Source organism: Anarhichas minor, unplaced genomic scaffold (genome assembly GCF_050575085.1).
Source record: "Anarhichas minor isolate MPS153535 unplaced genomic scaffold, ASM5057508v1 ptg000014l, whole genome shotgun sequence".
Lineage (NCBI taxonomy): Eukaryota > Metazoa > Chordata > Actinopteri > Perciformes > Anarhichadidae > Anarhichas > Anarhichas minor.
This window is the reverse complement of record NW_027466460.1, coordinates 5,754,522-5,767,968: the sequence shown is the minus strand read 5'-3', so window position 1 is coordinate 5,767,968 and position 13,447 is coordinate 5,754,522. Positions and strand designations below refer to the sequence as shown.

The 13,447-nt window shown below is 41.0% G+C and overlaps 1 protein-coding gene across 6 annotated transcripts in view; it reads right to left on the bottom strand.

Annotated features, from left to right (window-relative positions):
• Nucleotides 1-7,348: 7,348 nt before the first annotated feature.
• The window catches only part of LOC142949520 (regulating synaptic membrane exocytosis protein 1-like), a 65,787-nt gene continuing 59,688 nt past the window's right edge, over nucleotides 7,349-13,447 (bottom strand). For 3 of the 6 annotated variants that reach the window (XM_076091207.1, XM_076091206.1, XM_076091209.1), the window contains 6 exons: nucleotides 12,352-12,569; nucleotides 9,500-9,644; nucleotides 8,829-8,941; nucleotides 8,102-8,203; nucleotides 7,697-7,836; nucleotides 7,349-7,567 (listed from right to left, as the gene is read on the bottom strand). In XM_076091207.1, the coding sequence (XP_075947322.1) occupies nucleotides 7,349-7,567; nucleotides 7,697-7,836; nucleotides 8,102-8,203; nucleotides 8,829-8,941; nucleotides 9,500-9,644; nucleotides 12,352-12,569 (937 nt within the window). Of the gene's footprint in view, nucleotides 7,568-7,696; nucleotides 7,837-8,101; nucleotides 8,204-8,828; nucleotides 8,942-9,499; nucleotides 9,645-12,351; nucleotides 12,596-13,447 lie in introns of all 6 variants that reach the window. The other 3 variants (XM_076091210.1, XM_076091211.1, XM_076091212.1) reach the window with 3 other exon arrangements.

Here is a 13,447-nt window from a genome sequence, read left to right as displayed (position 1 = left end):
CATACACCACCACCAACGCCGCGCGTAAAGGTATCCACGTGCCTGCCCTGTGCACGATGCTGCAATGTTACAAAATAGCAAGTGGTTGTTACAGTTTGTGTGCGGCAGAGCTGAGGGGAAGATATTTTTAGCATTCATTTTCGGCTCTCCTCTTCCAGTGCGCTTTATCGCCTGTTGCTTCAATAAAAAGCTGCGCGTCTGCACGGCAGAAGCTCATCAGTGCCAGCGAAGATAAAGAGTTTGATGTTATCTCACCTCCACATTAAGAATAAATCTTTCACCCTCCAGGAGTTTCTTTTATGTGGTGCTGTTGCGCCAAGCAGAAATGCAAATGGTAAACCGTCGCTCAATTGTGTAATTTAATTTCCCGAAAAAGTTCCAAATTACACCACGTTTCTGAAAAACCTATCAGGTGATGGATTCTGATGATTTTTCCACTTGGTCGGCTCACTGAACATCTGCAGAAAAAAATTATGCCGTAACCAAATTCAAAGACACTTTTAATAGTAATGTGTAAATCCTACAGTTCCATCAAGCTTTGCACTCAATGTTTTAAAACTGCTCCGTCACCTGCAGTCGCTAACACCAGCATGTGTGAAATACACATGTCTGATGTCTCATGATTCAACTGTAATATTGCTAATATATTAGAAACGATGCACAGTGAAGACCCGTGTCAGTCTGTTCACAGTAAACTGGCTTGTTGGTCAAGAAGTGAAAGTGGTTCGACAAATACCATATCAGTTATGCCTGCACGTGACTTCTCCTGCAGGCGCACATGTAGGCTACACAGTCTCTTCTAGACTTTTTTTTGTGCGCGACCGGATGCATCAGAGCGCTGAATAGCCTACTGTCCACCACAGAAAACACTTGATGAACACATTATTGGGCCAAGCGGACTCGCTCGGTATTTTATCAGCATTAGTCAGCATCGTGTCTCAAATATTAAGTATATAACAGACGGCCAGAGACCACGATGTACTCTCATATTTAGAAGCTGTGAGAGTGCAGGACTCTACCTTCAGAGCATTGACTGACTGAACGTCTCCCACTGTCTTCCAACAAAACTACTCCATCTACTGGAGGCCGCAGCACCATGCAGCCTTTGTAGACACGACAATCTCTCAGGGTTTGGATGCAAAACTTTTCTTTTGCTCTCAGTTCTGATTCTCAGTTTGCTCTTTACATATATGATACTACACAGTAACAGTAACATCACACAGTTTGATGGAGGTTGCGTGTAATATTGGGGATCTAGGGCGTGATACCATATTCTTGTTGCACTAAGTGACCATGTTATTTGCCTGGTAATTACTTTCCTCCTTAGTACTTTTAAATATTGCATCCTTTGCTCTGAAATTTTTGTGGATATCCCAAAGTTTCCAAAGATACCAAATATGTCTGGCTAGAAAACGGGGAAATGTAAGTCTTGGAGTTCAGCATGAAAGCTTATTCTTGACCTTCCAAATAACTGTTCTCGACTTAAGGGTCCACTTACTTGCTTTTTTCCAGGGTTTTCAACCACATTAGGGAACGAAGTTCACTCAGTTGTCATATAGTCAAATCTTATGACATGTTGACATGAGACAAGAAGACTTAAAAAAGTGGCGTGGGTAAAAATCATAAAAACAACAACAGATCCATCTTCGACAACTAACTAAACTCAATTTACGGATGAGACATTGTGATATGGTTGAAAGCTCTGGAAAAAGTAATTGGTTCTTTGAGTTGGGATTGTTTTGTCAATTGAGGTCTTGGGTTTATGCATTTCACTCACTGTTAACATCAAATACACATACAATAAAGTGGCCACTTTATTGGGTACACTTGTACAACCCATGTAATCCAACACCATAACACCCATCTTTACACAGATCACATTGTCACACAATGGTTAATTGTGTCTAAAAATTGTCTTTCCAATTAACATTCATGGGGGGAGCAGAATATAAGAAATACAAGAGTAGAAACTCGTGTAAATTGTGTCTACTTGAAAAAATGAACTGAGGGCAAAACTGCTGAAATGTACTGTAACTGTACATGTTCAAGTCGGACTCAACCTTTCCTTTCGTTCCTTCTGAGAGAAAGCTGTGATGATTTTGCGAACGGTGCAGATATCATCTAATCTGGTCACGTGATGAGTTGGCTTCCTGCAACCAACGCATGCCGACTGTCATGCACTTTCAACAAGACATTAGAATGGAGAAGAAAAGCCTCACGTTGAACACTTCTCAAAGTAAACAGTCTTTATTCATGTCTGGAGACATGATTCGGCTCAGATGTACTTTTTCTCAAAGATTTTGTTTGTCTACTTTATTTTTGCCCAGTTTCTTTTGAAAGGTCATCTCAATAGATAATATTAAAATTGAAGTTCCAGTCATGGTCCCCGTTTCCATCGCTGTGTGTGACCTTTGACCTGATTAGAAAGATTAACCCATTTCCTGGGAGCAGCATGGAAATTTCATCATGGCCTCTGACATGTATGATCTGTGGTTCTCTTTTCCACCATAATCCGTATCCATACTTTGTACATGGAGGTCGTGACCCCTGATGCTTTGACAGGGCGGGGAACCGGCAACCCGGCTGCCATGGCGGGGCTGGTGGGAGGGTTAGTCGAGATTGCATGCAGATGTTGTTTCGGGGGGCCCTCTGCTTATTTAACGAGAGGATGTGGAACATAAATCTCCCAAGCCCTCTGCTGCACTATATTATATGTGAGGTCACACATGAGGCCGTTTTGGTTCAACTTCCTCTTCAGTGAGACGCACTGTAGCAGCAACCGAGGCATAGAGTTTTGGTGTTATATTACCATAGTACACGGCTGTCATGTGTTTTAATCAACAACGACTAGACAATAAAATGTTTGCTGTCCAGAAATGTACCTCTCCTATATGAGATTCTATTTTTCCTTGGCATTTTCTTTCGCCAACAAAAAACAAAACCCTGCTGATAAAAGATCAAGAAAATTCACTTTAATGAAATGCTTTGTATATATACCATGAAGGAAAAACTATTCCTTTACAAGTAAAAGTATGCAGCTCAATATATTACTTTAAAATAGAACACTTTAGAAGTAAAATGTTCTGCAAGCTGCTTTTTCAGATGTTTTTTTTGTTTGCAGATGGGAGCAGGGGTGCATCCGGGGAGTTAAGTTAGGATGATTCAAAGGGCCTGTGACTGACAGGGGCCTTAAACATATTGGAAGAGTAGGGTTTATTATCCAATAGGAAATTATAGCATGTCATCATTATTATAATATTTTATTTACAATGGACTAATAAAACTAAAGCGTTCTTTATTATTTTTATTCATCTATACAATACTTTACTACATATATCTATACAATTGATCGCTGGAGCAAAATGCATCACTTTTACTTTGAAGGCGAGCTGTCTGTTTCTGACACTCAAGTTCCTTTTACTGTGGGGCACGCACATAATCTCAATAAACTCATGCACAAATAGTGTTGCCAACTTGGTTACTTGTTTGCTGGACTTTTCAGAACCTCTTAACGCCCCAGAAAACGCAGTTACCACTGAGCTGCTAAAAATGCTATGTTAACTGTCAATGACTCCTTACCTATGTTGTTTCAAGACCAGTGATTCAGAAACACATTTGCTACGTATAGATGAGGAGGGCGTGCTTACAATTGTACAATCAGCATGATCAGAGATCTAATGCCCATCAACGTATGTATGTCGTGTATGCCGTGGGGTCTGGCCTGTGATGGTGGGGCCCAATGTGATATATTGTTATAGGGCCCAAATTCCCTGGCGGCGCCCCTGCTTGGGAGCCGCCTATTGAGTGCTATAAGAACACAACATTGACATATCTTTAGGTTGTTCTGACAACCATGTTAGCATGCTGACTGCAGACACAGAGCAACATTATCATTCATTTTAAGTCATGTTTGTATCCAAATGTCAATTTATTTCTCATTTTAGCTCATTTCTTTGCTGCCCACCATGTCTTGTGAGACATTTCTGGCTGCCTAGCTGCTAAATGATCCACAACTGTATGTTCACCAGCTAGTTGCTAACTTTGTATGTCTGCTGTTTGGTGCTGGTATAGCACTCAATAGGTTTATCAGAGCTTTCAGTCAGGAACTCTGAAACTCTCTTCATAGATTTTTAACCTTTTATTGCAACAAATGGAAATACAGTTCAACTTGATGCTGGTGGCTCCGCTCTTAAAATGCTCCCTGGATTTAGCCAAGCAGCTACCAAGCCACAACAGGGATCACCCCCCGGGATTGAGCCCAAAGTAAACTTGAATACCATTTCAACCCTTTGCTATTCAGAATGAACTCTGAACTAAAGAAGGGTGGAGGCTGGGGTGGAGGAGGCAAAGCTTTGCCAGCAGTATGGTGTGTAACAGCATTAGTGTATAAAGGATCAGTGTGGAGGAAGTCATATTTAAATGAACCTCGTTGAGGTGAGAGTGGGCTGTGATTGGTGTGTGGCCGATTGGAAGCGATGATTCAGTCGGCTGGCTGTCAGCTGGTTACAGCTGGGGGCGTATGACTTCCGTGTCCTGCATGAACTAACGCGATGCTTCATTTTTCGCTGAAAACAGCTGCCTGCTGCTGTTGGACACAAGGTCGATGAGAGCTGTGGGACTGAACCAAAACAATAAATGTGCAGGCTGTAAATCAAAACCCATTTAAAGTAAAGTGATGTAAAATCTATGGTATGGTGGTCTTGTTTTTTTCAAAATAGGTTTTTCACTTTGATCTTTTGACATTATGTCAAACTTAGATGCAGGCTGAAAAAAATAATAAATAGTAAAAAAATGGATTTCTTTAGCGTCGAGATTTATGGGAGACACTGAAAAGGCAATTTGAGAGGCAGTTTTCTTCCACACATTCTTTTTATTTGTAAATAATAAAAATTAACTTTTTTTTTTTAAATATAAAACATACACATCATTTGAGCCACATCTGTTATACAAACAAGTAATGTTGCAGTGAATGCTTTACTTTTTTTCTAATTCTCTTTTTGTTTCAGTGGAACACAGAAGTTGTAAACAATCAGCAATTTTTTTTTCCTGTTAATACTGACAAAGAAAAATAAAAAAAGGAAAAAAACCAGCTTCACCGGACGATGAAAAGAAAAGTCAACTCTTCTGAGCATGGCCGGGGGGTTCAGACAGTGGGTTTGAAGCACAAAGTGTTCAGACGACAACTTTTAGAGTAGTGGTACACCTGTAGTTTTTGCGGCCAGTTTGTGGCCCAAGTCCATCGTCTTGTTTTGTCCCACTGCATGGTCCCTAGTGACGTATTAATCGCTCCTCATTATATGACTTGGCCCCTTTGCAAATATCACTGAAGCCAATGAAATTCCAGTGAATGGCTGTTGAGTATTTACAGTGTGTGACTCTCTGTGCATCTGCGTTTATTCTTTATATAACTTAACAGTTCATGTGTTAGCATATCTGAAATCATTATGTTGAAACATAATTCATATTTCCATATAAGTGGATCTGATTTGTAGATATTTATTTATACATCATCTCAGCCCCTTGGAGGTATACTCTGATGTGGAATAACAGTAGGAGGGGCTGTGAGTTCTGCTCAGTTCTACTGTACATCTAGCAGAGGGTCTAGGAAAGACATCACCGTAATCTTGGGATTTAGTTTGAGAGACATTCAGCACCGGACTGAGGGATGTGGAATTGACTGCAGTTGTGTTCATATGTCTTTGTGTAATGGGAATGGCTTCGGTTTCTTGGTTTTATCTCTTTAATATTCAAGTACAAGCAAACTGTACAACTGCATGCAACATACAAGCGGCCCTACAGTATGTGGAACTAACACACGTATCTAGTTCAGCATCTTTTTTTCTGTATCTGTTTTGTTTTACAAAAATGTGCATGCAGCTTGGAACAGGTTCCAAAGTCATGCTGGCCCCGCAATTGTTCCTGCTGGGAGGAGTCTGCGGGCCGAACAGAGGATGAGCATTGGTGATGGTGTCCCAACAGATTAGTCTGATTGGTTACTTTCACATTCACAGAGATGCAGAAGCGAAACTGTGTGTGACTCTTATTTTTAAGTTTATTTGTCTGTTTCCTAACAACTTGACTAAGAAATGAATGGAACCAGTGACAGGATTGTTGCTTTTTCTCTCTTTTTTTAACTACATGTTTTGTTTTTGTTTTTTTTCAAAAAGTTAAACTTTTTGTTGTAAAAAATCAAGCTCTTGTGCTTTTCTTTAAATTTTAAAATAATGTAAACTAAGGGTTGGATAAAAACGTGCTGGGGTGAGGGAATGCACTCCCCAAAAAATGTGAAAAATTAGACGGTCCTTGCTCTTGCGTTTACTTTTTTTTCGTATTTTGTACAGTGATGTTGAACCCTTGTGATATTTCAAAGTGACATAAATTGTATTTATTGGTCAACCTCCTGGGAGGCTTAATATACATCTATACAAAGACGACTGGCCTGGACCTTTGCCAGTGGTGAAACGAGGAAAACAACGCTGCACGCAAATCTCACTGTCAACTGTAAAAATCTAAGCTGTGTCATCATCACTAGTCCCCCCCCCCCTACATAACACTTGCAGACATTTAATCGTTTTTTATCTCTTGTGTTTTGTTTTTTCACTCCATGCACACACCAGACTGACAACATTATCATGAGCATTTCACGTACTATAAAAACATTTTGTGCCGGTAGTAACAAAGGGAAAAGAAATGGACGAGAAAGCAAACACGCTAAAATAGTGTGGCTTCAGAGCAGCCACGGTAAACATACTGAAAAGAGGAGTTTTCAACAGAGAGAGGGACCAGTGATGCGGCTCCATGGTCTAGGCACCAGAAGAAGGCCCTGTGCTTCCAGACTGAATACCCACGCGCAAGCGCCCTGCTTGAAGGCAGGAGTGCCGGCAGTCTGTAGGGGTTCTGGAGGAGGCCACTGCAGAGAAGACTGCGCCACCTGCAGGTGTGGAGGGTGATTATCTCTGTCTCGAGTCCATACATTCCGATGCTTAACGTACATTTCTTTGCTATTGTTGATTCAGTTAAAAATCACCCTGCTTCATTTGATTCTCTGTCGTCTCCCGTCTCGAGAGCTACTTCTTGTTGTCTGTCGACAGCCCTGCTTCTTCAGCATACACAGAGAAAAAATATTTTCTTAATGGATATGAAACACTGAAATGTGGCGCTCCCTACAACAGACAAAATTAACCACGACAGGAGTGATTGTCAGATCTCAACAAAGCTTTCTGGTTGTGATGCTTCTGATTGTTGTTGTTGCTCTACATTTCCGCCATCTTTTTGTTTTTGTTAGTTTCTCTCTACAGTAGGTTTCATGAGTTTTTTACTTGTCGAGAGGTGTAGAGCTGTTGGTCCACTAGGATCGGACTCCAGGAGGTCCAGAGGAGCTGTCCAGTGACGACTGGGAAGCCCGTCGCGTTAGGGAGGCAAGTGTCGGATCGACCAAGGATGACGGGGGGAACAACTTGTACCAGCCAATGACTGTGCTTGATAAGTCCAGCTCCTCCAATAGGATTTGTGCAACTCCCATGAAGCTTTTATGGTCCATGCGGCCGTAGTCGCCCCATACAATCACCTTAAGAACATATATTTTCTGTCAAATTACACAGCAGTCTAGTTCCTCCTACTATACAATATTTAATCATTATGAAGTTGGAATAAAACATTTACATTTGTGATGAAGAGAAATATGGTGAGGGCTCACCTGTAAGACTTTACCCTGTGGGCTTTCCTCGAATAGCAGTGCTTGCTGGTACAGTGGGTCAAGTGTTTTCCGTGCAATCTTGGTTTTCTTTTTGGCTACGTACGCTCCATTATTTAGCAGATAGACCTTGACATATGGAGCTGAAGGCAGAGACAAAGCAATAAAAAAGCCATTAGTGGGGAACACAGCGACTCTCCAATATAATCTAGATCAGATCTCACAGCTGGTTGCATCATTATGGGAAGGGAAAGTACATAGCAAGCTTTGGCTGGGTGTATTTACTGGATTTCACTGATTGTAGAGTGTATATACTATATCCTAATCTGAAGATTGCATGATTGATATATTGAGAGGGAGGGAGTGATTCGTTGCTTTCTGGTATCTCAAGGATGGTCAGGTTCTCACCAGGGAGGGATTTGGATCCTGGCTTTTGTACGAGTCCTCGAGCCCTGATAACTTCAACCTCCAGCTGACCCTTTTTCTCCATCATACCAATCTGGATGTCACCTGGGAAGCACAGAAAAGTGAAAAGAAGACTTGTCATATGAAAGCAAGAGATCAATGGTTGCCACAAGTATAACAAGTCAGAACAAATAAACAACACGGGCGGTAGTGACTGCACACTCAGCCCATAAAAACATGTGTGAAGAGATTTATATTGCACTATATAATTATATCATCAATTATCTTGTACCGTTGCAGTATATAGTTACTAGTTACATATAGTACATATAATATAACATTACATTAAATACATATCTAATCTAATATTGTTATTATTATTATTGTTATTATTATTTTTATATTTGAGTTCACCCAGATTTTCTGCCTGGGTATCAAAAGGCTAGTACACAAGTGTGTGAAACAGTCTTAACTTCAAACCAAAAATGAAATAATTAACAATTACTGTGTAAATAATAACATATAATAAATAGGAAATTGAAAAATAAAATCAAAGCTATATATGTATACTAAAATGAATATCCAAAATATATATTATAAATGCAAAAGAATAGGAATAATTAATTAAGAAAAAAAAGATTAATGAATTATTAAAAAACATATACAAACAAACACAAAAGAGAACATAAAAATACAAAATACAAAAGAGAAGCGTATATCAGTATCTTACCTATTGCAGGAGTAGCCAGTGTTTGTCTTCCCACTAGCTGAGCTGGTCCCAAGCCATCCAGGAAATCACTGAACTGACTGCTGGCACCCACATTGACTCCCGAGAAGATCAAACTAACACAGAAAGCACATAAACATGAATTAATGATCACAACAGAATGGCCAATTATCCCCACACAGTCAGAATACTTTGAGGATTCAGAACACATTTTGCTGCTGTCAGGAGAACCCGTTTGCTTCATTATTTAAAGCATGAAAAACAATCTCAAAAATTGCCCAAACAAGAGAATCCATCACAGAAAACACCAGGCCTGAATTTGATTACCGACAGTCGCCTGACACATACATGCCGAGATTTGTAAGTGTACGCCTGGATATAATCCACAACATGCTGGCATACAAACTGTCACATCCACGACAGTTTATTCAGGGTGGTTTAGTTGGGTGTGACAGCAGCTACAGTAGCTTTAACGGTGTAGCATTTGCTTTGAAACTAATGAAAAAATATATATATAAACATTGCAGCCTGAAAACACAGGTGGAAATATAACAGATATAATTACACTATCATTTGGAATTCTCCTTTAAGAGAGAAAAAATGATAAGGGAGGGAGTTTGGTATAGAGTGTGTGTAGATGGTTGATTAAAGAAGGAAGTGGTTGGTTTACTGACTTCCCCTCAGAGTTGCAGCTGTTCATGCTGCCATTGTTGGACTCTCTGCTGGGCTGGCGGCTCATGTTCCTGGTCAGCTCTACTGCCATGCCGGTCTCTGTGCTCCTTTGGATAGGTGCACCCTTCTCCTTCTTACTCTTCCCTTCTGGATAAAAGAGTACAGACAGGATTCATCACAATGTTGTAGTCAGAGGTGTTGTAGTTATTTTTCACCTTTATTTCAACAGACAGAATGTGCAGATGTGTCTCATGCTCATTGAGTTTACAGTAGAAGGAGGGTACATGAAGGTACAAGTCTGTTGAAAAACAGCATTGATGAAATCAGTTATACCTAAAATTCAAAAGATGAATCTATTGTTAACGCTTGACAGCAACTATTTTTCCTTAAAGGTCTGTTTGAAAACCCTCAAAAGACAACACTATGATTCAAGTCGAATTCTTAAAGGGACAGTGTGTAAGATTGGGCGGCCACGGTGTGGGGTCAGATTGCACGTTGCTCAAGGTTGCAGTTTCACAAGGGTGTTGACAAACTACAGTGGCTTTCAGGTAACATAAAAACCCAAAAGGCTCTCTCTAGAGCCAGTGTATGGTTTGTCAGTTCTGGGCTACTGTAGAAACATGCCAGTGAACCTGTAAAGAGGACCCGCTCCCTATGTAGATATGAAGGCCTCATTCTAATGTAACGAAAACACAATTCTAAGTTTCAGGTGACTAAGCACTAATGAAAACATATTTATGAATATCATAATTTATTTCTGCTAATAGATCCCATATAGGTCCTTCAAAGGGAAATGTCACCACCTCTTATGTGGATGTCCAATCAGTATTGATGGTACATGTAGTCAATTTAAGCAATAAACTCCTCAGTGCGTGCTATATTATATTATATTATATAGACAAAATCCAAGCTCAAGTAGCAGCCTGTAGTTCTTCTTTGCATCTAACTATGTTACAGTCACCTCAAATGACGGCACTGGATGCAGGAAATACAACAGATTTGTTCAGCTTTCTCCGTCAATATAGCACACACTGCCAATTGACTACATTTACCATCAACACTGATTGGACTTCCACACCAAAGGTGGCAAATTTCCTCTCTATTTTGGGAAATACGCTTATTCGCTTTCTTGCCAACAGTTAGATGAGAAGATCATTACCACGCCCACGTCTTTATGCTCAATAATATTCTAAACTAAGCCAGCTGAAAAATGTCAAATGTCAAACGATTCTTTAAATCGTTTCACTGCTGATACTCCAAAGAGTGTTTCTTTTAGAACAGAAAATCACAGAGGTTTAAGAGAACTTTTGTGGGTATCCTGTCTTTAAGTGACATTTCTTTGATAGTTATTCTTTCAGACTTGAGAACATTCCTCCAGAGCCACACATTATACAGCTGTTTTCAGAGGCTGCATAGTGCCCCACATTACATTTAAACTGAACTCCATGTGTAAAATCAGTGCAGTGCCCCTTTAAACCCAACACAATTTTTCATCTAGAACGTGACAAATCACAGATTAAGAAGAAAGTTTTCCTTTAACCCATGTGATTAGGTAACAACAAAGATTGTAGGGAAATTGCCCATCTTCCAGAGCACATCACTAATGGGGCATAGCCTTCTTCATATCAAGCAATTCACTAGTGGAATGAAAAAGTAGAAAATTACATGGCAGCCTAGAGCTTCAGTTGAGGACATCATGATCTCTCTTTCTGAAGCACGGCCAAAGACACACCCATGTCCTGCTGAATATGGTAATCAGTAGTAAACAGGAAATTGTTGGGCAGAAAAACTACCCAAACAACAGCATGTGGCATCTTGGACTGGGATGCATCCAACTTCCAACTCATAATATTTGTATGAATGGTGCAAAGAGAAAAATGTAGCTGCATTTCTGAGCCTCCCATCATCCCTTGTGTATTCTTAGCATGAGATGATTTTTTACATCCTTGAGCATAAGTCCCTTACCTGCTTTTTCTCTCATCTATCATGAAAAATAAATATTTTTTTTAAATGAAGGTTTATCTTTGCACTATCTCTACTTCCTCTCTCCCCTCTCTACATCAGGAGGAGAGGCCCCCTTAGGCTTAATGTTCTCTAAAAGCTTTTTATGTCTGCTACAAAGAAGGAGGAGTACAGTGTTTGGCTTGCATCATGAGTCTCAGTGGTAAAAGTGCATGCTGGAGTCAGACCAGTCAGACACTGTTTGGGGACTGGGAGCGAAGCTGCTCAGCCAAGATGTTCTGAAACATATTATTTGGTTGTTTTTCTTTATAAAAAGCACTAAGGCAGTAGAGGTTTGTCTTTTACACAACAAAAGGACACTTGCATTTTGTGGTGCTTCACTACAGTCTGCTCCTCAGGACAAAACTCCCCAGTTTGCATCTAGAAAGGGTACAATTTCATTCCCCATCTATTTACTCTGCTGGTTTTCTGTTATGCGTCTACTTTTGACCATAAAAAAAGGCATAAAATGCCTCCAGCTACATGAACTTGTCTCGTGGCCTTCAGGCCAGTCGTTTGAAACCCCTGCTGTATATAGATGTAACATCACACAACAATTTCTGTACAACAGTTTTTAAGAGTTGGGTGTGATGGGCGTCATTCAAACAAATGTGGCCACAAACTAAACCCCTCTTTCGGCCTAAATATAATCTCAATTACTTCTAAACTCGTCACTCAGACTCATACAGGTCAAAGTAGCTGTTGTCATCCCCCAATATAATGAACATTTCATCATAATATTTTCTGTTTATCCTAATTTTTTTTAGGAGCAAATGTGCCACATTCATATAACAAATAGCTAGTGGGATATACAGTCACCAGTGACTATTTCAGGGTTGCGATGGCAACTCACCTGGGCCGCTGATCTGTGAAGTGCTGCGACTGCGACGGTTGCCAACGATGGCCACCACCCGCGCGCTGAGGCTGGAGCGTCTCTTCTTACTGCCCCCACCCACCGTGCCCAGCGCTGTGTCTGATTGGCTGCCGTCGGTGCGCTCCTGGGTGTAGATCTCTCCGCTCACGCTGGAGCTCTTCAGCATGCTGCGGCCCACCGACGATCGCATCTGCCGACTTGAGAGAGAAGACGCTGAGTGACACTGTGATCTGGTGTAATGGAGAAGAGCTATTATCAAGGTCTCTGTAACTTCTTCTGTACTGTACCTTCAAAAACAGGAGTATTGACAAGAAGTGGTGCATGATTGTAATATTTCAAACTACCTGTTGTTGAGGAGTGATGTTTAATCGCACAACAAGTGAATCAAATAACGGTATAAGCCTGGGATCCCAAAGATAAATGAGGATGACATATCCTAAATTACAAAATATTTGAAATACAGATTTGCTTGTTTTGATGCAACACAATTGTGCTGTCATGTGGGCCAAGGATAAGAGAGAGCAGCCTGTTTATGGTTAAATGTTCTAGCAGTCCAAAGCTGGTAATCATATCATGTACTAAAGTTCATTCTTCTCAAACGAGCCACTACACGCGGGCAGAAGCTGCCCAGCGATCGATGCTGCCTCCGAGGGGTTCGGATGAGCCATCGCATGTCCATCCCCTCAGAGGGGGTCAAAGTGCTGCAGGAGAGCCCAGCTATGCTGCCCCTATCACCCATAGCGCCTACTCCCAGTGGGCCCCTAACAGCCACAGTCCAGTGGTCCACGGGAACCAGTGAACAACTGGAAAGGGGGAGGGTGGTTTGAGGCCTCTCATCCGCCCCCTGCAGGGGGGGTAGAGAACGGCGTGCAGCAGCGGGAGAGGATGGGAGGGGAGGATCCAGGTCTGGAGGATGGAGGGGGTCCTGGCAGTCACAACACGGGATGCATGCAAGGAGGGATCGGAAGGATCTGAGACATGCAGAGGGGATTGCACAAACATACACAGAAAACAAGGGCCAAATATAATATAAATGACAAACAATATTTTACAAAATGTAAATGGATATGCATAT